General features: G+C 39.3%; 3 protein-coding genes across 7 annotated transcripts in view; all 3 read right to left on the reverse strand.

Annotated features, from left to right (window-relative positions):
- Window positions 1-5543, reverse strand: part of vps13a (vacuolar protein sorting 13 homolog A) — a 46526-nt gene extending 40983 nt beyond the window's left edge. For 3 of the 5 annotated variants that reach the window (XM_082555101.1, XM_082555100.1, XM_082555103.1), the window contains exons 1-13: window positions 5363-5542; window positions 4547-4590; window positions 4406-4448; window positions 4210-4305; window positions 3830-3931; window positions 2503-2612; window positions 2241-2300; window positions 2093-2152; window positions 1698-1778; window positions 1348-1393; window positions 824-951; window positions 531-637; window positions 200-371 (exon numbers count right to left, since the gene is read on the reverse strand). In XM_082555101.1, coding sequence (XP_082411227.1) covers window positions 200-371; window positions 531-637; window positions 824-951; window positions 1348-1393; window positions 1698-1778; window positions 2093-2152; window positions 2241-2300; window positions 2503-2612; window positions 3830-3931; window positions 4210-4305; window positions 4406-4448; window positions 4547-4590; window positions 5363-5462 — 1149 coding nt within the window. In that variant the 5' untranslated portion in view covers window positions 5463-5542. Of the gene's footprint in view, window positions 1-199; window positions 372-530; window positions 638-823; window positions 952-1347; window positions 1394-1697; window positions 1779-2092; window positions 2153-2240; window positions 2301-2502; window positions 2613-3829; window positions 3932-4209; window positions 4306-4405; window positions 4449-4546; window positions 4591-5362 lie in introns of all 5 variants that reach the window. The other 2 variants (XR_014280161.1, XM_082555102.1) reach the window with 1 other exon arrangement.
- A 6109-nt stretch (window positions 5544-11652) lies between these two features.
- On the reverse strand, window positions 11653-13102 carry LOC309719180 (C2 calcium-dependent domain-containing protein 4C). Its single transcript, XM_082555105.1, has 2 exons — window positions 13072-13102; window positions 11653-12953 (listed from the first exon to the last, which is right to left on the reverse strand). Exon 2 carries the CDS (start codon window positions 12902-12904, stop codon window positions 11675-11677), a length of 1230 nt encoding a protein of 409 aa, XP_082411231.1. The 5' UTR covers window positions 12905-12953; window positions 13072-13102; the 3' UTR covers window positions 11653-11674.
- A 10324-nt stretch (window positions 13103-23426) lies between these two features.
- Window positions 23427-24383, reverse strand: foxb2 (forkhead box B2; the record flags this gene model as incomplete). The annotated part of the gene is made up of 1 exon (XM_082553370.1): window positions 23427-24383. One exon carries the CDS (start codon window positions 24381-24383, stop codon window positions 23427-23429), a length of 957 nt encoding a protein of 318 aa, XP_082409496.1.

A 24383-nucleotide genomic window follows, 5' to 3' on the forward strand; every position in this document is an offset into this window, starting at 1 on the left:
TCAAAACTTTCACCTGTCTAAACTGTTTATATGCAGCAGGGAAATATAAAAAATTATAATAATTATAATAATTCAAATGTTTTAGTCTTAAGACAATAATGTGAAAACATAGACTAGAAAGGCAAACAGTCCCATAGTCTCTCTGTTTATTTCCTTTTTCCCTTTTCCCTCTCCCCTGTTCAGTTTAGTTCCACCCCACCTCTAAGTCTTTGAGAACCTCATCGCTGGGTTTCTTGCTGGTGATCTTTGTCTTGTAGAGCTCTCTGTAGCTTTTTACCATCTGCCGGTGTCGGCGAATGTGTTGCCATGACCACATGTGGAGACCTGGCTTCACATCTATCTCCAAGACGCCTGTGATCACATACTTCCACCTGGAAATCAGGGAATCAATGTAACAATTTGTAATACTAAGTGGACCGAATGTAATGTGGTAAATGACATGTACATATGGGATCCAGTTTTTGAAAAAAGATTACAGAAACACAGGACAGAGGAAATGATGTGATAAATATGTGACAGTGTCTTCTGACCATGTTTTGGCGTTCTTGTGAACATGGACCTCGGGTCTGTACTTCCTGTATGGCAGATTACGTGACATCATATCCACTGAGCACAGCAGCTCCAAGATGCTAATGTACTGGAATAACAGGAAGTCAGCAATTACATCATCACAAAGTACTCTAGTGCAGTTATTATCTGACATTGTTTATGTAGTTTATCCTTAACAACCCTCTTTAGCTCTCTCTTTCTTATAATATTCTATTTTAATGAAACTTTAACACATACAAGTTTAAACATCTCTATCACACACACACACACACACCTGGGCTTTGTTGAGTTCAATTGCCACCTCTCTGAGATTGACCATCAGGTCCACTTTAGGGGAGGAGAAATCCACATCTGACCTGGGATTCATCCGCAGTTTTGCATCAGCTGAAATGGGGCGAAAAACTGTGGAACAGCAAAAGGAATTAAGATGATTTAAGAATTGCAAATGTGAGCATTAAGATGGATTCACTACCTTTTGTGCTGCACATTGCAAATTTGCATCTATCTATAAAGAACTTAAAAAACTTTACCAATGTTGTCAGTTCAAAAATATGTAAGCTGTTGCCTTAAAGTGAAACTGAAAACAAAATCTGTTGAGATGTGCTGAAAATCTGGTCTCGTGACTCAGTGGTGGTGAATCAAACTCTGTGAATCACCCGGGGGGGGGGGGGGGGGGTTGGTGCTGCAGTGGCATTGCATATCATCACAAATCATTTCTTCATCACTTTCTGTCTGCAAAATTTTTCATAGACGTTATGTAATGTGCTTTGAACTTAGTTCCACAAGAATGACACTCACTGAAGTCGTGAGAGGAGTGGACATCCATGCTGCTCTGGAGATGTTGCTGTAAGAACGCAGAGGAAGTGAAGATTTATTTACATACTGTTTTTTTGCTTTGCTAATTTCTTGGCCTCCTAACATATTTGATTTCTTTTTTGTTTTGATTTAACTATAATGTATGGAAGAAACCCACTACTATATCATGTGTATGACATAGTGCTAAATGAAACACCTTTACATAACTCCTGTGTAACCGAAGATCTGTGCCCTGTGTGATCACAACATAACACTAGCATTGTGTCTTCCAGGAAAATAGGAGATGGCTAATTCCAAGTACATATTAATACGTTAATAATACAGTGACTCACCAGGGCCCGATCTGAAGTGTGACTGGAGAAAAGTACTGAGTTAACATTCCAGTAGGCAAACAGGTTATCTAGTTGTACCAGCTGAGAAAACAAGAAAGATAAAGCAATTAGTGATGAAGCTGTTTGCGATTACAAGAAAAAAAGCTGACAGTGTTTGACAAGGACTTCTTAAAGTTTTGCTTATGCTCCAAAATTATGAGGAAATAACACTGCTGAAAGAAAAATCAATGAAGTTTTCCAAGAGTTAGTCTTTAACTTCAGAAAACTACTTTAAAGCCAAAAACAAATGCTATTAAACGTGTATGTGGTATTTTTTATTAAAAACACCTACCTACCTTCCATACCACCTGTACAGTGGTGGTAAACAAGGTCGATAACATGGTTGGATTTCTTACCTTGAAGAAAAACTTGGACTTCTCATCTAAAAGACTGGGTCTCCACTTCGCGTCAGCTGTCTGTACGGTCAAACAAGCAGTGAGGTTCATTAAAAGCTTAATATCTAAATGTAAAATAGCATATAATTTGACAGGAAAGACACATCACCTGAAGGCTGAGGTTTTTCAGTGACACTCCAAATGACAAAGGGCAGTTTGGATTTGTTACCTGTCATTAACAAAAAAAAGGAGGAAAATAAAGAGCTAAGCCTTATGGTGTGGTTAAGACAAAAAATAAAATAAAATCAGTTCTTCTATTGTAAAGTGCTCTAGAAACAGTGTTTAGTTCATTTAAAGTGGAAACATGTATAAACTTGAAGGACCATAGATAAAATTGTACATTATTATGGTAACTCAGCTTGAATACTCACATGATCTTCATAGCGCACGTGGATGTTAGAGATCTTGACTTGCAGGTTTTTAATGACCTGAGTGACAAGCTTTTCCGTAAAAGTGTCCTGTTTCTCAAGCTTGGGATTCTCTGTAAAATGCAAACGATTTAGGTTTTGAGGCTCCAGCAGGTCCCAAAAATTCCTGAAGATTTTCTCTAAAGGACCTTCGATACACATTCACTGTGTATTTCTGTATAATTGGAATGACATTCAGCTGGCCTTAGCTCTCATGACTGCCTGATGAACTTTACAGATAACTAAATTTTACTTTCAATATTTTAATGATTATTTCTGACCTTTCCTTTTTTAGCATGTACGCAAATATTAGCTTACATAAGAATGTCAGTGAATCACATTGCTGTTAATAAAGCTGCATCTCAAAACGTTTTAAAAAAGAAAAAAAAAATAGTACACATTTTTATTTAAATTTAGAAATACAATACAAACCTACACTGTATTTTCACCTACATGCTGTAAATGGCAAATTTACAGCAGAAATTAAGATACAACACTTTTCACCTTGAAAGAGGACATAGTGTTATAAAAAGAATAGCTTGTAGATAGGCAGATACTTGTGGTGAGGAGTTTACACACTCATCATAGGCATGGAATGAATGCCATTTCTTTTTAAACTCATCAAATATGTATGTTGTACAAATCTGGAAAAATACCAGTTCAAAGACATAATTAAGAGCCCAAATATACCCTGATATTCATGTCCAAGATGAGTGGTCAATTATTAAGTCAATTATCAAGGATAGATTTTTTCTAGCTAATGGCAAATGTATATTGTTGAAATGACAAAACCAGGCTGTCCCAAAATACAGCAACACAGCAGTCTACCACTACAAGGAAAGACAACTGCTGAAGTGGTGTGATACTCAAGTGCTAAACCACACATAACAGAAAAAGGGTGAGAAACGCTGGCTGCACAGGAACTCGCAGCCATACAAACCATGACCATATGACATTAAATCTGTGTGTGTGACTATACGACATATTTTATAAATTTTGATATTGCTTGTTTGTCTATGCAAAGTCAACACCAAATGTTCTACTGCCCACTGGCTCACGCACTGGAGCGCATGACTTATGTTTACACAGCCAGAGAGCAGCAGATGAGAGCCAACAGGAAATATCAACATTTGGAGTTTTTTCTCTAAGAACCTGTTGACCATGACAAAGGCTGTTTTCATACAAAACCTACAGGAAACACTGCCATACAAACAGATACACACTGAGGAGCTTTTCTATAGTAACGTGTTTACAAAAAACCTTAAAAAATAAAATAAAGATGCACCCTGACCTTGCTCAGCAGCCTTCAGCTTTGTCTGCTCTATCCGCTGTAGTTCCCTCTGGCGAGCCTCCTGAAACTGCTTCTCCTCCTTTTCTGCATCATACTTTATGCCTGAAAGAAATAGCACCAGAAAAAATGTGCATCTTTCTGTATTATTATATTTGATAAATACTTTTACTTTAATAGAATTAAATTATTTTAATGTATTTTTGAATCTTTAAAACATATTAACACAAGTGGCTTACTCAGCTTACCAAAGGTGTCCAACAATATTCAGCTACTGTGTGTCTACTAAATGTGGTTTTTCATTCATTTTATACACTGCAATGCCTACTGTGAATACTTGGATCAAATTTGTTTATTTTGATGCACATATTAAATCATCTTACTTGCTGTGGGAACTATAAGCAGGTAGACACCATCCAACGTGGCCTCCACGGATTGTGTGTATAGGTTCTTCCATGGTATCTTCAGTTGGAGACGCCCTAATCACAAAAACACCCAAGTAAGAAAAGGTTCTTCTGTACAAAGGTACTAAACTAAACAATTATGGTCAGTATGAGCCAGAGTAAGAGTAAGTCTTACCTATATGACCAGCCTTCACTTTAAAAGGAATATCAAGTTGGCTCTGCAACAAAGCACAATGAATAATAAATAAACACATATCTGTGAATGCCAGGATGTAATAACTAATGCTGTTTACTCACACACTTAACTGCAACTTACCAAGGCATTTTCCTTTATTTCAAGATTATTAAGCACAGCATCACCTAGAGGGCCAGGAAAACGTTGTTACTATGGTAACAGCATTATGGCTTACCATTTGGGTAAAGTGTAGCTCATATAGAAACTCAATCTAATTAAAGAGGTTTCAGGACTTTTGACTTAATGCAACTCGCACCATAGAGCTCCAATAATTCAAATCAATCGTAACACATTATTCATAGACATACTACTCATGTAAAACAGTCTATGAAAGACAACTCGTTTTTATACATTTGTTGATTAGAGAAGCTGGTATTAAGCTAAAGTTTGGTAAAACAAAGTACTTAATGGTTTGACTTAGTTACTAGTTTTAAAAATTGATCCAGGTTCAGCGGCTAAAGCCAATTTTCAAATACTCATATTTGTGTACAGTGCCAAAGATTTCTTGGAACGAGTGGGTACTTAGTATGAAGCACAGTACCGAGTCATAACCTGGCTGTGTAAAAGGGTGTGACCTCGAAATGCATGATTCCCAGACGCTCGTATGCATGCAGTGCTCAAACAGACTTGCGGGAGCAAATAAGATAATAAAAAAAAAAAGATGACTGGAACAGTCGGAAATAACGCTGTGTTTCAATATATCTCGATGTCAACATTTGACTGCACTGTCTCGTTCACGGTGAACAGTTTAAACTGGTTTGGGGACGCGTAAAGTGACACTAACAGCTTCCTCAGCTGTTAGTGTCATACGCCTGGTGGCTAGCGTACGTTAGCATTTAGCTAGCTAGCTTAGAGAGCGAGCTAACCAAGTAAAATGACAAACACAAGTTCAGTTACCTCCCCATATGCCGAGCTTTAGCTGCGAGCTGTCAAGGTTGACAACGTAGTCCCCTAAAAATCGGTTGAGGACATCTACAACCACGCTTTCGAAGACCATTGTGGCGTTTCTCTCATCTGCCTATCACCATGTTTACATCCCGACGAGGACTCGTTCAGGTTCAGCGTCAGATTAGGACGTCTTCCGGGGGTGGGCGGTGCTTGACGTCACCTGTAACAGCTACTTCAGGAAACAGTACTAAGAAATGTCAAAGCCGTTATTTAATGGGATAATAATAAACTACACCCATACTTGGGAAATTGGCTATGAGTAGCGTAGTCACTGACCTGAGCTGCACAGCACAGTTGTCTTACACCTAGAAGGTCCTGGAGTCTGAATCCAACCCTTGCTGGGGCCTTTCCATGGGATGCTTAGAGGTTTTTTCCAGGTATTTAGGCTTCCTTACACAATTCAAAGACATACACGGGATGAGGTTAATGCGTGTGCCTGAAATGGTTCTAATAAGTGTAAATGTGAGTGTAAATGGTTGTCTGTCTGTGTTAGCCTTGAAACAAAGTAGCAACCTTTGTAGGGTTTACCACTTGCAACCCTGATTTGGATAAGCGCAAGACAGTGGATGAATGGAAGGATGGATTACATCACACCCATTACATCTTCTTGCCTACGTTCTGCTACACAGACAGACTCCTCTACAAGAACAAAGCACCTAGCTCTAAAATTAACCTGTTAACCTGACCTAGGCACATCAGAGGATCATCCCAGCACACCAGAATAATTACATATAATGTCATTATTTTGATAATTGAAAAGTTTAAATGTGTCCAAACTCCTCTGTGCTTATACAACTATAATACCATTACCTTAGTTGTGTAGTCATGATAGTAGTGTGTTTAAAAGCATTAAAATCCACCGAAACATATATGCTAGATTTTAAGAAAGAGTGTCAGTGTGATATTTTGAAACGCTATGTCATAAGCCTGAAATTCCCTGGCTTCCTCAAAATGGTTCACTTATCTCACAGTCTCGCTGACTCCAACATGCAACAAAGTCTAATGCTGTTTCATGTAGGTGTTGTTGAGCTTTTGGATAAAACTGATATCACTCCAAATGAAGGCTTGCAATAACGTTTAGTTGCTATTATATGAGCTCAGGCAACTGCTGCTTCAGTCTTTATGGCTGTTTTTGAAATTATGGATCATGAGTTTCACAGTATTAACTTGTATTGAGTAATTTCAATAGATATTAACAAACAACCTTTATTTGTCACATACACAATGATACAGAGTACAACATGTAGTGAAATGCTTGTGTCCGCGCTGCAGACAGGCTGCAGACGTGCCACTCCAGGGCTTGGTTTTAGCATGGGGGATCTAGCCATACTACTCATGTTACTGGATACAAGAACTTGCGACTCCCACTGCAAAGGTGTGTAGTCTTACCACTACACTATCCAGCTCCCACACATATTGTTATGGTTTTGAGTGGTTCTGGACTTTATGATGTACTCTTGAGTATCAGAGGTGTATTATATTCGGGTTCTATATGTAAATCTTTGTTTACGGTATTTCCTAGTGCTTCTGAGTTTTATTGTCTATGTTTCTTAGATTTTAGTCTTTCTTTAGATTCTGCTAGCCCACTAGATTCTGTGATACATATACGTTCCCCCAGTCGTGTCCTCGTATCTGTCAACTCTGTCTGTGCTCTGTCTGGTCTCCCCATTTAGTTGTGTCAAGTTATTCTTGTCTCCCCTGGTCAGTCATGTTTCTGTGTCTGTTTAGCCTTTTGTCTGTATCAAGCTCACATGTCCGTGTCTCTGCCTCAGCGTTATGTTTCCTGTTCTGTTTTGAATGGTAAATGGTAAATAGCCTGTATTTATATTGCGCTTTACTAGTCCTTAAGGACCCCAAAGCGCTTTACATATCCAGTCATCCACCCATTCACACACTGGTGATGGCAAGCTACATTGTAGCCATAGCCACCCTGGGGCGCACTGACAGAGGCGAGGCTGGCGCCACCGGGCCCTCTGACCACCACCAGTAGGCAACGGGTGAAGTGTCTTGCCCAAGGACACAACGACCGAGACTGTCCAAGCCGGGGCTCGAACCGGCAACCTTCCGATTACAAGGCGAACTCCCAACTCTTGAGCCACGATCGCCATGATGCCCACGATGTCTCTCATCTTGTGTGCATTATGTTGAGTTTTGCTTCCTGCTGTCTCAGTCAGTTTCTGTTTGGCTCTGTTCCCCATGTGTCTCCGCTGTGTCTCGTTACCTCATTATTTAATATCTACATTTTCCCATCTTGCTGTGTGCTCTCTTGTTATGTGTTTCCTTGTAGCCAGACTTTCCTAGTTCCTTTAGTTTTATATTTTGTATCATTCACGCTCGTAAGATTATAGAAGTAAATCTGACTTTTTAAGTTAAGTTTCCACGTTTCTAAGTTCTTTTTTTAAGGTCAAGGGTCATATTTTTTTGGCTTTACGAATGTGAAATTGTAATAAATGAATAAAAGAAATCACTTTTGGAATCAAATTGAATCACTTAACTGATTTATTCAGGTAATTTAATTGTGTCAGCAGAAGAAACATTAGTACGAGGAAGACTGGGACTGAGACTGGTTTTATGTGGTCTGATTTGTATCCTCTAAGATTTCTAACTGCTGAGTTCAAAGTTCTGGGCACAAGTCATATTTACAAACCTCTACAGTTCAGACTTCATCACTCAGTACAGTGTTTAATATAAATGGCATAACAGGGCCGTACAATAGAGTAGCATGACAGAGATAAACAGAAGAGAGCGTATTTGGATATGGTTCAGCAGAGAAACAGAAGAGCTGACAGTTTTATGCTGAACATTACCAAACAGCTGCCTATTTGTACATCTTAAACAGCAACATTAACATTCAGTGCAGGCACATATTGTGACCATCTGATGAAAGTACAGTAAGTGTGCTCTAAACTCAAAGCTCTGCTGAGAGAAATATCTGCTTAACAGCTAAATGCCTTACTATGCTCAAGAGCTCATTGCTAACTAACATATTTGCTCACTGGTTGTCTCCCTTTTCAACATTTTCCTTTTTACACATTTTAATAGGTTTTTGGGGTTTTTTGGGGTTTTTTTGCCTGTCCCGTTTGGATCTTTAGCCATCAGAATTGTTGTCTGAAGGCCAAGAAAGATGCCAAGTGGATTTACTTTACCAAGTGGATCATCATGGCCTTGCCATATTGGTCCATTTGATTGACCTTTATTATAATTATGTATTTATTTTATTTTCAATTTTTAAAGATGGGACAGACATGACTGGGGAATAGGACAGGGAGAAAGAATGAAAGAAAGAGAGGGAGCGAAAGAAAAATAGAGGGGAGAAGAGATGGTGAGAAAGGGGGGAAGAAAAAACAAACAAACAAAACACCTGGATCACCTGTATGGAGATAAAAAAAAAACAGAAGATAAAACAAACAACAAAGAGCAACATAATAAAACCAACACCATCACAATAAACTAGCTAACAGTAGATAAATTCAAATTCAAATTCAAATTTTATTTGTCACGTACACAGTCATACACAGTACGATATGTAGTGAAATGCTTGGACAACTGCTCGTGACCTAAAGAAAACAAAAAAGGAAAAGGCTATGAATAAGATAGGAAATAAATATGAAAAATTAAAAAGGGGTAAATTTAACTAAGAAGGAATAAAATATAAATTAAGGTTAAAAATGAAATAACTGCACAACACAAATTAGAATGAAGGGTAAATTTAACTGGGAAGGAATAAGATAAAATATATAAATTAAAGTTGAAAATAAAATAACTGTACAACAAAATAGACAATATAGAACTATATAAGAATGTATGAAGAAATCTAAATATAAATAAATATATACACAATAACAGCAGCTGTACAAGTATTAACCGGAAATTAAGAATATAGTGACCAGTGTTGTGCAAAAAAACAATGTGTGCAAAAACAATGTCCAGAATGTCCAGTGTGTGTAAGAACTGTATGTGTGGGTCAGTACTGTGTGGTGGTGTGATTGAGAGACCGTATCGCCTGCGGGAAGAAGCTCCTCCTCAGTCTCTCTGTGTTGGTCTTCAGGGAGCGGAATCGCTTTCCTGACCTCAGCAGAGAGAACAGTCTGTTGTTGGGATGGCTGAGGTCCTTCACGATCTTCCTGGCCTTGGTCCGGCACCGCCTGCTGTAGATTGAGTGCAGGTCAGGGAGCTCGGTGCGGATGGTGCGCTCAGCTGACCACACAACCCTCTGTAGAGCTCGTCTGTCCTGCATGGTGCTGTTCCCGAACCAGGTTAAGATGTTCCCCGTCAGGATGCTCTCTATGGTGCAGGAGTAAAAGTTCCTGAGCACCTTGGAGGGCAGTTGGAAGTCTCTCAAGCGTCTGAGGTGGTAGAGACGCTGTCGGGCCTTTTTCACCACGGTGTTGATGTGACAGGACCATGACAGGTCCTGCGTGATGTGAACTCCGAGGTATTTGAAGCTGTCCACTCTCTCCACTGGGCACTCTTTGATGACAGGGGTCTGGTAGTTCCTCTCCTGCTTAGTGCTGAAGTCCACTATCAGCTCCTTTGTCTTACTGACGTTTAGAAGGAGGTTGTTCCTCTGGCACCAGTTCTCCAGATTCCTAATCTCCTTCAGGTAGGCCGTCTCGTTGTTATCAGAGATCAGGCCCACCACGACGGTGTCGTCAGCAAACTTGATGATGGTGGTGGAGCTGGTAGTGGCCACACAGTCATATGTGTACAAAGAGTACAGCAGGGGGCTCAGAACACACCCCTGGGGGGCGCCAGTGCTGAGAGTGGTGGAGGCTGAGACATGTCCGCCCATCCTTACTGCCTGTGGTCTGCCAGTTAGGAAGTTGGAGATCCACTGACACATAGATGAGCTGAGTCCCAGATGCTCCAGCTTGGTGGTGAGTGTGGAGGGAATTATGGTATTAAATGCAGAGCTGTAGTCTGTGAAGAGCATTTTAACATAATTCCCCCTTCTAGTGTCCAAGTGAGTGAGTGATGTGTGGAGGAGATGAGAGATGGCATCGTCTGTGGAACGATTTGGATGGTAAGCGAACTGTAGTGGGTCCAGTGTGTCTGGTAGTGAAGAAATGATGAAGTCTCTGACCAGGCGTTCAAAGCACTTCATCACTACTGAGGTGAGGGCTACAGGGCGATAGTCATTGAGAGAAGCAGGGTGGGGTTTCTTCGGGACAGGAACAATGATGGACTCTTTGAAGCATGTGGGGATCACCGACTGAGATAAAGAGATGTTGAATATCTCAGTGAACACAGGAGCTAGCTGGTATGCGCAGTCTCTTAGGATACGACCTGGGATGCCGTCTGGTCCTGCTGCTTTCCTGGTGTTCACTCTTTTGAAGGCTCTCCTTACTTCATGCTCGGAGATGACGAGCACATTTCCGGTGCTGGCAGTATCTTCCTGTCTGCAGCCGTTAGCGCCGCTAACACTAGCATTGTTGGAGACCTTAGCTGCAGCCTCGAAGCGAGCATAGAAAGTGTTCAGCTCGTCTGCCAGAGTCACGGCCGTGTTCGTCATACCGGTTGTTGGTGCTTTATAGTCCGTTATTGTCCTTAGTCCCCGCCACAGGCTCCTAGAGTCACTCTGTTGGAGTTGTGACTCTAGTTTCCTCCCGTAGCGCTGCTTCGCCTCTTTCACCGCCCTCCGCACGTTATATGACACGGCTTTGTACGGGTCCATGTCCCCCGTTGTGAGTCCCGTGTTGTAGGCAGCGGTGCGGGATCTCAGAGCGTCGCGGATGGTTTTATCCACCCACGGCTTCTGGTTGGGAAACGTTGTGATAGACAGTAGATACTAAATATTACATGTTACTGTTTTTTTTGTTTTTGTTTTTTAATTTCACCTGTTGAGAATTAAAAAAGAAAACAAGCAGAAGAAAACGAGAGCAATAGAATAAACAACATCACGATGATATATGGGAATATAACAGTAAATACTAAATATTAAACATTATTGCACTGCACGTTGGATCGACAGCGCACAGTGTGCTTTGAGGTAGGAGCCAAAAAGGGTGTCGTTTGTGTGTGTGTGAGCACCCGTGTGTACACCTGTGAGCATGAACGCGCTTGTTTTTAAAAGGTTCCTTCATGTAATGATCTGCTAGAGGGCGTGGGGGGGCCACAGCCCCGTCCTCCAGGGCATGAAGCAGGTATGGAGGAGATCAACATTTTAATAGTTTTAAGACATCATAATTTTATCACATGTAATATACAACACATGCAGTTTTCATACTGTGATACAAAAAACTATTTTTCTGCCTGTTTATTTCAAATAAGCAGCTGAGACAGAGGTTTGGTGATCACTCCCATCACTTTCCCCCTTCTCAGAGTTCCAGCTGCAGCTTTATGCACTACTTTCAACCTAAGCTGCATTTCCATTAGATCTTTCTGACTCAGCTCTGTGAAGTAGAAATCTTCATTGAAAACTGGGCTCCGGCAGTTCCTGATGGTGGCACTCTCCTGCTGTTGCAGCTTCCCGGGAGTCAGACACAGACTCACTGCACAGTTCAGTGTCTGTCGGTCAGTATCACTCCACAGGCCTTCCACAGACACCACACATACTCGGACTGTGGATAAGGATGACGACGACCTGTCGGAGAATTTGGTGTGCTCAGCGGAAAGGCGCACTCTGCCATGGCCCTGCAATGGGAGGACATGCTCCCGCTGAAGTCTTTCCTGGCACTGCAGAGCATCCATCGGGAGGAGGGCTGGTGGAGTTAGGTTGGCTGAGTTTTCCTCTAAGCTTGATGGGCTGCTGAGTGAGGCTGTTAAATCCCCTCTCTTCCACTTCCTCCTGCCCGTCTTACTGTCAATTAATGAAGGGCAAGATACTGTACCTTTAAGGCGGCCACTGCTTGATGAGACATAAAGGGAGGATTTGACACAATAAGGTGAACTGAGGGGAGAGGAGTCACTGGAAGAAGGTGTCTCGCTTTCTGTCTCAGACATACTCTTGCATAAAAACACCGGAAGGAATCCAGATAAAGTTTTCTTGGGAAGATTAGTCTCTTTTGCCAGTCTTGGTGCTGCAGTAGGCATATTTCTATCAAGCAGATAAACAGGGCGTTTTGAGTGGAACAAAGACTCTTTCCTCCGAGTGTTGGGGCTCTCATAAATTCCACCCAGGCCGTAGCTCTCTGCAGAGAATGGCAAAGGCTTCTTTGTAGCTTTCCAGGCCATTGATGTGTCACCATTTTTTGTCTTCACATCCTTTGTCTTTACATGCGTATCTGAAATCTGCCTACTCTTAGGAATCTGGTTCTGACCGAATACAAACAGTGGCTTTTCCTCAGCTTCTAGCAGTGGGCTTTGCCTGCGAAGCCGTGGAGGCAGACAGAACTCTGGGATCATGTCTGGGGTTAGGACATTGTTGTGCAGATTCCTTGAGAGGCTAGCCTTTGAAGGGAAAAGTGTATCCTCCTCATTCTTTCCAATGTAACGACTCAACTCCTGAGGAAGGCTCTCCATGCTCTCCCTGATCTTCTCAAGGACCCACATGGCTGTTTAATGTTGATTTAAGGATTTGAATGTAGTTCCCTTTCCCCACCTTTGGTGACAAGAGTAAAGTATTATTTAATCCAATATAGAAATCTTGGAACAGAATAGCACACTTTTCAGAAATAAAACAGTTTTGCCAAATGGTGAAATAATTTTTTTCTTCTTACCTTTGGGGTTGTGATGTGTCTTTGTCCAGAGAGAGACCTGCCTGTGTGTGTGACACATGTGTCAGTGAGGTTTTAAAGGTAAGGGTGAGGCTCTGTCTGACTGATCTGACGCCTCCGCCTGGATTAAGCAACATTTCCTAAGCAGACATACACAAGAGTACATGTAACAAACACAGAGTGATGAGTGTTTCTGGGTGGGTGGCAAATCAGAGTGATGTGTTTAGTTGTGCTGGAATGGTGCGATGTCAGCTTGGCATCGAGTTGAGACAAATTACATCATTACTCTAATGTCCATGTTTTAAACAATAAAAGAAGAATGGTTACAGTCAACAAAGACACACCCTGCTCTAAATTACACATGAACCTACAAGCAAACATGTGAAGTGCAAATTTAAAATATACAGAAAATGCTCCTGCCCTGTCTTTGTGGTTTTAAATCGATCCAGATTTGCTACAAATTTTAATGGATTCTTAATTTGCTCATGCTCCACTTGTCCACTCGTGGATTAAGTTTTGTAAAGGTCAGCTTGGAAGTCTTTTTGTGATTTTCCAAAAAAACAAAAAAACAAAAATCCAAACCAGCCCACTGACAGAATGCTGAGACCACGTATCTCTGCCTCTGCCTCAAATGGATGACATTAAATACATCCGATAACTGCATGTAAACATGTAAGACATCTTGAGCACTCGGAATATTTATTAAAAGATGTCCCAAAACATAATGTATTAGTCATAAAGTGCTGAAGAGAATGATGTTCATGTGATTAAAACACATGATTGATCACTGAAACGTGCTATTTTGATCATAATGACGTAAGCATAATCGACTTTTCACAGAGAGCTGCCCTCTTGTTCAAAGCAGTTCAAAGACAGGAGCCACCACCTCAAAGGTCCTCTGACCTTTAAACAGCTGGTAATGCAGACACACAACTGACCTAAAGTCTAGACAGGCTTCAGTCTCTATGTGTTGTCATGAAGGTGAAACTTAACTATATAAATATGGATGATGATACCATTGTGTTCCGATCTGAATTTTAATGCTACATGCCAAATCAGCTCAAGATGAATTCATTCCTCATTTGATTCTATTCAGACATTTCCAGGATTTAAATGACCTGCTTCCTACATTTTTAGTATCACATTCTTACACAATGAAACCAAAAACCAGATTTTCATTGACTAACACACTTTGTCTTGTCCATGTGCTTTTGTCACTTTCTGCCCGATGGTTAACATCGAGATTGTAATTAAATTTTTCTCCCGTTCCAGATAACAAGCACCAGATTTCCATTACCAAGCATTAATCTAGATTATATTGTTTCCTGGCTCGTAATTCTGCCCGGAGACAAGACAGTAACACGAGTCATGAGGAACGTGGTGAGTTTCAACTCTAAAATAGCACATTGGAGATCTAAATTTGAACAATCAGCAGCATTCTCCATAAAGTCTACTCATCTATGGGACAAACCTCCAACTAAACTCAGATTAATTACAGGTATTAAATCTTTCACAGTAAAAGCAACTATGAGCTCAATTATGCAAATTTCATAATTGTGCAGACATCCTTTTTTTTTCTTTCTTTCTTTCTTTCCCTTTTTTTTTTTTTTGCATTTTTTTTTACCTTTTAGGCCATGACTGTCTCTTTAGCACCCACTAAACTGTATATATATTTATTTTTTATCTATAACCTTTTTTGTTTGTTTGTTTGTTTTCCAGTCCACCTTTTTCTTTTTAATGTGCCCCATAAATAAATTTAAGTTTGAGAATTTTAGGAGCCATATCTTAATTAATTTTCCCTTAATATTATATTTCTTTATCTTTTTCCTAGTTAATGTGCATTTATTGTAGTTTTCTATCTGTAGGGTTTTGTGATTTTATACAATTGAAAAAAAAAAATTGTATTGTGAATGTAAGACCTGGAAATTAGCTACAGCTTTAAGTAGCAATTCAATTTCATGTCACCACTGGAACCATGTTAAACTACATCGATCCTATTTAATAAAATAATAATAATAATTAAAAAATATATATGAACATACAGGCTTTTGTGCAGTTAATTATCTGACCACAAGAGGGCATACATGGATTAAATATATTTTTAGTACCTCAAACCTCTCTTTGGTAAATGCATGACTTATAGTTAATATTTTTGTATAGCCTCATTATTATTATAACATCTATAAAACAACTGGAAAACTAAATGGTAGTCAGATTTGTCCATATAGACAAGCACATACGCAAAACATGTATATTGTATATTATTGTTCTGGGTAAAGATTACAGTAACAAACATTGTCCGACCCTGTGTGGCTGCCTCTATAAACAGAGCCTGTGACAAAGATGTTCAAAATAAAGATTCAGTTCAATTCAATTCAATATCAAGATGATGAATACAGTGAGTCTGGGGTCTCCACGTCACCCAGGGGTCAGGAGGCTTTTTGTGGTAGTGAAGATCAACTTTATTACAGCAATAAAAACCCAGAGTGCTCTCTGTAATGGAGAGTTAAATGATTAGGAGTCAGAGGAGGACCTTGCCTTTAACTGCTGCCACAGCTCCAATTAACGTTAACGAGAGAACGGCACATTGTTGCCAAATGCACCATCGCTGTTGAGTGCATTAGTGTAAAAACCTTTTTTGTTCTGGAGCCTAACATTTTAAAATGATAATTCAATCATTTATATTTTGTAGGCTTCATTTTGTTAATTCAGTGTGTGGAATATTATGTTAACTAATCAACCATAATGCTTTAAAGGTCTTATCCTATATGCACCTTTCATTTTTGTGATTTGCAGACGTTAATTGTCTCAGACACCACGATGTCTCTTGTTTGTCCATCCATGCTTAATGTGTTACCAGACTTTCAAATAAAGAAAAAAATGTGACAAATAAATATCAGCTAAGCTTAAACTAAGTGAATTACTCTTTTATTCAACAATCTCTCATTAAAGTTATTTGCAATCAGTTTAAAATTCACTTTATGCTACGCAAGAAAGCTACACTTTAATGTTGTCTAAAAGCATTCCACATATAGTTCAATACATCATGAAAAAAACCCAGTTTTATTCCTTTTATTATAGCTACAGAATAGCTAAGTGACTAGTGGCTGTTGGTTGATAATGACTGCTGTAGGGACAAACAGGTTCTTATCATTTGTCTTACAAACCAGCCTAAAAATGGATAAAAAGAAAAGAGCCAATGTATTAAAAATCATTCTGTGTTCTTGCACATCATTATTGTTATTATTGATGCAGTGTATTTCTTCCCCTTCTGGAGGCTGTAACTTAACCCTGCTAACCACCTGCCCAGGGCTAAAAGTGACCTTTGTTGCCTTCCTTCTTCACAAGAAAGGAACAATAGAAACTTCGACTGTGTTTCATGGAAGCTGATTCTTTGGAACATGCTCAGTAAGAAAAATGGTTATAGTCTTGCTGATTCAGTTCAGTTGCTCAATGCGGCAGAAAAGACTTCTGGTGCCTGGTGATCAAAGATCAATCAGACATGTTTGTTCTACCAGTTCTTCAAAGCAAGTCTTTTTCCATTTTTTTAAAGAATAAATCAATTTAATGTCTTTGCAGCTGAACTGAGTTGTAATGATTCAGTAATTTTGCCTTATATTGTAAAGCTGTGTACCTAACAATGAATAACATGTGTTACAAAGAGGAGAACTTTCCAATATGAAGTGAAACAAAGAAAGTTTTTTTTCGATTACACTTTTGTAATTAAATGGATGTATTAATCGATACATATACAAAATACAAAAAGAAATTGTTTAGGGACATACAGAAAAGACATATGACATTAGTCACAACACAAAAAAGGCAAAATCTGTAATATTTGTATCATATTTTATTTCTTTAAATTTTAAAGGAACTCTATGAGAAACCATCAAATTACATCTTTGCTTATTCTTGCACCAATAAACTAATAATCGAGTCCTGGCAGTTGTATTAATTCAAACCTTTGTTATAGGGTTTTCACTGAAACACTACCAGTCATCATGTTTTGACATTGTGTAATGAGATTGAAAATTTCAAGTACAAACTCAGCAGGGAGAGAGCTGATGACACACTTGTTCATTTCCATTTCACTTTAATCTCTATTACTGGCGATTCAAATGGGCCCATACGAGCACTCATTTTCTTACAAAGCACTTAACCTCTGACAAACTGCTGAAGTTCTTTTGGCCACAGAACTTCTTTGTCCGAACTCTTTAGAGAAAGTGAAGAAGCGGGGAAGTCAGAGAGGAGAAACAATGGGAAGCAGGCCAGAGAAGGTGAACCACTGACCTATTTTGAATTGATAATTAAGGGTAATAATGGCTAATAAGCTGTAATAATTTGGGCCAATAAAGAAAGTTGGCAGATTGATGATGATGATATGAGCTGCGTCAGATGACCTTGCTCTGACGACAGAACAGAGACAATACACTTCAACCACGGGGGTGGATTAAATTTGACCCTGGATCAGTGAATCATCGGGTAATTATTAAGGAGAAAGAGGAGTGGTGGGTTGTAGAGGCTGAATGATGGAGATATGGCTGGGGGATGACGTAGAAACTGTTTTTGATAAAAGAAAAAAACCCAAAGATTCTCTTTGGGTACATCACACCCAACATAATAGAATGACAAAGAAGAATGATGGAGGACTCTGGTGCAGAGTAGTGACGATGGAAAAAAAAGAGAGACAGTAAAAGAGACAAGTTGGAGAGGGAATGCAATACATTACAGAGAAAGGACAAGAGTTATAGTAATGTGCAGCGGTCCAGAGTGACCTGTCGTTAGGACTATTTCCCCTGACAGCTTCTCTCTGTCTCCAGGCCTGATGCCAGTATGCTAATTCCCCTCAGATGGTCTTTTCATTGGTTCACGCTGACTCCTGTCGACACGTGCCAGATGACTGTCCCCTTGTCCCCCTATTAAATACCACAGCAATGAATATGGCAAGCCGATCGTTTGATTAAGATAAGAGCAGAAAAAATCCGTATGCCAGCTGCCTGATTGCAGTGAATCACATACACTGTTATACTGAGTTATCACACGGACCACAACTATACAGTACAGTCAATGTAGTAAACTTAACAAAAAACTACTTCAGAGAACAGATCGTTTGCTCATTCTATTAAAGTAATACATAAAAAGACTGAATAGTAAATTATATAATCTTGTTGTCATACAAGAGAAAGTGACATTAAAAAATAAAATAAAATTTCTCAAATAGAAAATTATAAAGATTTAATTATGGTTTTATTCATGGCCCCTATTGATTCACTCACAGTTTACTCACAGTTAAGTTAATTACAAGAATTATGAATCAATCAATTAAGACTGAATCAAATTAAGCATGATCAATTACACCTGACATAATTTCTCGTGCTTTAAGAAGAGCTCTCTGGGTTGTTAGATGCTGACAGATCAGATCTACTTTTTTATGAATCCAAATTTTATATTTGTTAATGCAAAAGACAAGTTTAGCAGCTTCAGTGTAATTATGAAATTAATAACTTCATTTAGTCATCCATAAGGAACTCCTTTGCAATTTACTTTACTTCAGTATATTTAATTTGAATATATTTTAATAAACGGTATGATGTGTTCACAAATGTATTACTCTGTGTGGAAATCTCATTTTTCTTATCACTGGTATGTTTCCTTTCTTGCAAGTGTTGAATATTATTTCATGTAGTGTCTATATGCTGACGAACATGTCTCACCCTACAGCAGTTGGAATATGCTCCAGCCTCCCTCCCGACCCTGAATTGGATAAGCTGGTATGACGACCAGTTGAACCTTGGTGATCATGATATTTGATAATCTTCTCTCCTGTGACAAAGCCTATGTGTTCACTCTCACAACACAAATCAGAAATCAGTTTCGGGGAGGAAATAAGAGATACGATGAGATGCCACGCAATGAGTTTGTTTCAGGTGAAAGTCTTTTCCTTCTCTTTTGTAACAGTATTTAATCTTTTCTGTAATGAAAGAGTTAAAACTTCACTTTGTATTCTTTCTTGTGAAGATTGCAAGTGTGTGTGAGTGTGAGTGCTCTGTGCAGCCAGATTGATCTGTATGCGTATGTTAGTAGTGCAATAAATGCCTCCAAAAACTCCTTGTACATTCCCATTGTTGTACCCCTATCTTTCAGTGGCATATACAGAATATATGTAATCCATATATTTTACCATTACCAATTTATTTACAAAGCACACACAAATTGGACAAAGTGTTATAGAAGGCACAAAACACCACACAACAAATCAGCGACAACAACAGTATTGATAATAAATAGAAAGTAAGAGCACACCAACCTCACTTTGAGTTAAAAGCCAAAGAATAAAGATGAGTTTACCAGCATGTCTTAAAAAAGAGGCAATGAGGAGGCCATCCTAACATGGGCAGAGAGATCATTCCACAGTTTGGGAACGATAGCTGGAAAGGCTCGGTTGCCAATGGTTTTCAGTCGGGTTTTAGGGAATGCCAGGAGCAGCTGATTCATTTTCAGATACAGCTCTCTTCAGATTGCATCAGAAGTCATAATATTACCACTGACAAGTTCAGTGTACATCTCTCATAGCCTTTCTTTCGTTCTTTCTTTCTTTCTTGTTTCCATTTACCGTCAGGTAAAAGTGTAGTAAGAAAACGTAGCAGGCTTGAGACAATTTTTTCCCCATCATTGAAGCCCATTTCTGCAAACTCCGAAACAAATCACTGAATTTTAACATTTAATAATAACATCTTCATGACATTTATGTGATTTCCTATCTCTGTGATTAAAAAGACCTTTTTAACAAGGAGTTTGCTGTAATGTATTTTCATACCTCCATCTATAGTTAGAATGGCTCTGCTGATGTTTTTAATGGTCAGTCAAGCTGTGGATGAACAATGAATCCTTGTATGACAATTATAGGTTTAAAGAAATTGGAGCAAATTTCTAAATCATCTGATGTTCTGATATATTGAATAAAAGACTGCTGTCTGGAACAAAGAATAATATTTAAGGTTTGTGCGTGTGCCAGTGTGCATGAGTAAGAAATAGCACATCAGATCAGATGAATTAAGCTGCTCATCATGATGGCCTGTCCTCACTGATCATTAGGAAAAATGCATGTAGAATTTGTCACCCTGGCCCCTATCAAGTGCGGGTAATTACCACTAATGCATCATCTTCTATTCAAGATCGCAACGTTATGTTTCAGAGGGTTGACTGTGAACCACCTCTGACCTAAATGTTTTATTCATTCACAGGACTCATTTTATTCTTTTACACTCACATTTCACACGTCGAACCATTTGTCCCGAGTTAAGAGTTGGCTCATATTAATTCCAGGTATGTTTTTATCAGTGCTAAAATTAATTCATGTAGCGTCGTACTGTGTTGTTCAAATTAAATCAAATTCCAAAAAAAAAAATAAAAATATACAGGGTATGAATATGGTCTTTGTCGTAAGTGATCAGTGTTTTAGGACATATTTATAAGTTGTTTTCCTTCTTTAATTGCCTTTTATGCCTTTTATTTATGCCTCAGCTTTTGGGAATGGCCGTGTTACACTGGAGTGTGCACCTGTGCTGATTTAAGTGTCTAAAGAGAAAAAAGCTCCAGGTTTCAGCTCTTCCATATGTAGTTTTATTTGCAGAAGAGTCGTTAATTACAATTTTTCTATGCTTTTATAATTAGTTTATGTTTTTCCAATTGAAGTAAGTGGATTTGCACACAGCAGACAAATTTCTTTAATGCTCTCGGGAAACAGGAGACTCAGTGGTTATTACATTTTCATTTTGGAGAAAGAGGTAAACCATATTAATTTTTAAAATTTATTTAATGAAATTACTCTGCAGTTTATTGACATTAAGCATCAGGTTCAAATTTATATCTGCTAAACCATCACAGCAGAGTGGAGAGATATTTGCAGTGCACTTGCTTCTTTTGAGAAAACTAAGAAAGTCTATCAAAAATATGTTTTTTTTATTACCATATAAAACAAAAACACACAGCCAGAACAGATTTTTGTTTGTAATCTAAATTATAACCGGTATACATACTCAGCTGACATCCAAAGCATTTTGTTTCTCTATTTTACTACCTGCTCTTGAGGCTGAAAATCATTTAACATATTCTTTTAAATGCTTTGACACAACCAGCACAGTTCCTACTTATAAGACCGAACAGCAAAAATACCACCTATTACCCCTCCACATAAACACATGTGCACATTAGGGGAGCTCATGTGATATTATGATTCCAGAGGCATCCAACTCCGGTGTTGTGAAGACAGAGGATCATGGAGGGTAGTAATGGCTGCATTATTACTCCTCTTATTGTGTCTTAATTAGTGGCATTTAATTATGCACTAATGCAGTGAGGACTATTAAAGACATTGAGGCCTGCTGATCAGGGAATTAAAGCAACACACATACACACACCCACACACCCACACACATACACACACACCTACAGGCACAGGCACACTTTTCACACAGACAGTTTGGGTGTGCTGTAGAAATCTCAGTTCCCTTTAACTAGAAATTACAGACACCCTGCAGAGAAAGTGTGTATGTGTGTGTGTAGATGGAACAGAAAGTAAAGAGGAGGTGGCATGATAGAAAAAACTAAAGAGAAATGCTAAAGAAATAAAATAAAATAAATAAAAGTCAGGCATAACACAACAAAATGATGGTGATAAAATAACAATAAATAAAAAGGATTGAATGAGAAAGGAAAAGATAAGGGTCATCACTATTAGGGAGATTCTGCTCGTTAGCAATGACACCCGAATAGGTTTTAATTTTTTACTCCCACGCCTCTCCTCCACTGGTGCATCTCAATTATTTGTTCAGAGGCTGGTGTGACAATAGTGTCGGCTGTGAGAGCCTTTGGGATGCTAAACAGGGGATAGGAGGTTAAATATAAGTCATTTTTAGTGGGCTGAACCTGGGGCTTTGTGCTGCCGTTGAGGAGAAGCTTCAAAGCTTGACTTAAACAGAACAAACAAAAGAGCAAACTTGATCCTGCTTTTGAAGTTGTGGAGCTGCTGTCCAAAATGTTGGCTGCTCATATCCATCTTTTGGAAGATCATACACACACTTGAACACAGCGTGCATCAGCACATGTACACATGCTCAAATGTGGACAATTGCGTGCACTTAAGTATGAATTATGGAAGGTGATAGCAAGATTTTTTTTTTTGCTATCTTTGTTCTTAAATAGAATAATAAGTATTCTTAAAATTATCCTCTTAAAATATAACAGTTACACCATGTAATATGATATTCAGCTCTGTTTTTGAACTGGATGTTCAAAGAGGGTTTAGATCTTCCTTGGATGACTCCAGAGTGAAGAAAAGTAAAAAATTACTTTTATGTCATCGTATGTTGGTTCAGTGAAAAATATTAACTCTCACAGTTCGTACTCCATATCTCATAGTTAGAGCCAAATATATATTTAATATTATTTCTGTAATCAGTTGTAATCAATAATTGAAAATAATGTTTTTAAAGAAAAACAGCTGGAATATAAATTCATTATTCTGACCATTTATTATGCATTAAACAGAACTACAGGTGGCATGTGAAGTGATCTTTTTGTTATTACTTCTTGTTGTAGAGTATCAAAATATTTAATAAGGGTAGAGACGTATTTCTTTATTTACACATCTGAGGAATTGATAGATAAAAGTCGGGACCTGAATGTCTGTTTCCACTGATGTAAAAGAATGTCCGAGTCTATTGGAATTTTTTTCCTCAGCTTTTCAAACACAGTCGTCCCTGAAAGGATGTGCAAATGTAAACAGTTATTTAAATAACTACAACACGAAGGATTTGGTTTTAAGTTCTTTATAAATATCTTCAGATAAATAGTGTTATAATACAAGCATAACATTTTTAATGCACTGCTAGAGAATACACAAAAAAGTGCAACAGGCCTAATTAAAAATTACGAAGGTCTACTTGTCTTTAGCCGGTAGGCCTGCCAATGATTGAAGTAAAATAAGTAGAATAACAGCAAAAATCAAAAAACAGAGCAGTTGATTTGCATTTGAAATCATTTCGGACTGTTTGTCTCCTAAATCAAAGCTTTCTTTGGGATTAGCATCTCTACCAGTCTGATTGTATTTATCAGTGCCACATTACAGTATGTGGTAAATGCCCTCACAAATTGTGCAAATAAATCATGATTTCAATCAACATGAGTCTAATGAAAAATCCATTACACAGCACAATGTTAAACTTAATTTTACAACGCTCTTACAGCTGCACGTAATCTATTTGTCGTCTCTGATAAGTCTTATTTCGGGTAATCTCAATGTCTTTCTCGCTTTATTTTTTTTCTTTTCTTTCAAAAATAGCCTGCAATTTACCCGGTTAGGACAGCAGGAGGGCCGGGTGTAGAGGGTTCCCTTTTCCCTCTAGCAGATCACTTTTCTCCATCAGTGAGGACGGTGAGCAGATCTGGGCCGGGCCGGACTGCAGACCCGTCAAACCCGGCACGGGGCCCAGGGACGGGGTGGGTTTTATTGGCACTGGAACGGCTGGCAGGGTTTGCCCGTTGGCGTTGTGGTACAGGCCCTTGGCTGACACGCTGAATGGTGCGTACTCGGATGATGCTGGCACGGATACGCCACCCATAGACTCTGAGAGCATGCCGACGTGCGGCCACATAGAATTGACCATGCTGCTGAGCTGGGGGGGCACCGGGTAACCCAGATGGTGCATAACCGAGGTAAGGGGAAGCCCACTGGCCATCACACCCTTGTAGTCCCTTCCTATAATGTTCTCTATGGCAAATGGGTGTTTAAACCCACCGGGCTGTGCGCAAGTGATGCCCCCGTAACCCTGAAAGTGAGGAAGGCGACCCACGTTTGGAGGGGCGGCTGAGTGGTCGTGGTGGCTGGATGCAGTGCCCAACTTGCTGCCAGGGTGATGGTGGTGATGGTGGAAATAGTGCATCATGGGGGAACTCTTGCAGGTCATATGCTCGGCACGCAGCACCTTGAAGCGCTTCCGTCTCCTCAGGAAGCTGCCGTTCTCAAACATGTCACCGCAGTCCGGATGAAGAGCCCAGAAGCTGCCTTTCCCCGGCTGATCAGGCCGACGGGGTATCTTGATGAAGCAGTCGTTAAATGAGAGGTTGTGTCGCAGGGAATTCTGCCATCTCTGGGTATTCTCTCGATAATATGGAAAGCGATCCATGATGAACTTATAAATGTCACTCAGAGGCAGCATCTTTTCAGCTGAGTTCTGAATAGCCATCGCTGTGAGTGATATGTAGGAGTACGGAGGCTTCTGGTCGCTGTAAGAGTTTTTCCCTGGACGAGGCAT

This window comes from Aulonocara stuartgranti, assembly GCF_965226115.1.
Source record: "Aulonocara stuartgranti genome assembly, chromosome: 12".
In the NCBI taxonomy this organism is placed as follows: domain Eukaryota; kingdom Metazoa; phylum Chordata; class Actinopteri; order Cichliformes; family Cichlidae; genus Aulonocara; species Aulonocara stuartgranti.

Coding starts and splice junctions, on each gene's coding strand:
- LOC309719180 (XM_082555105.1), bottom strand. CDS start 12,904: ATGTGGGTCCTTGAGAAGATCAGGGAGAGCATGGAGAGCCTTCCTCAG.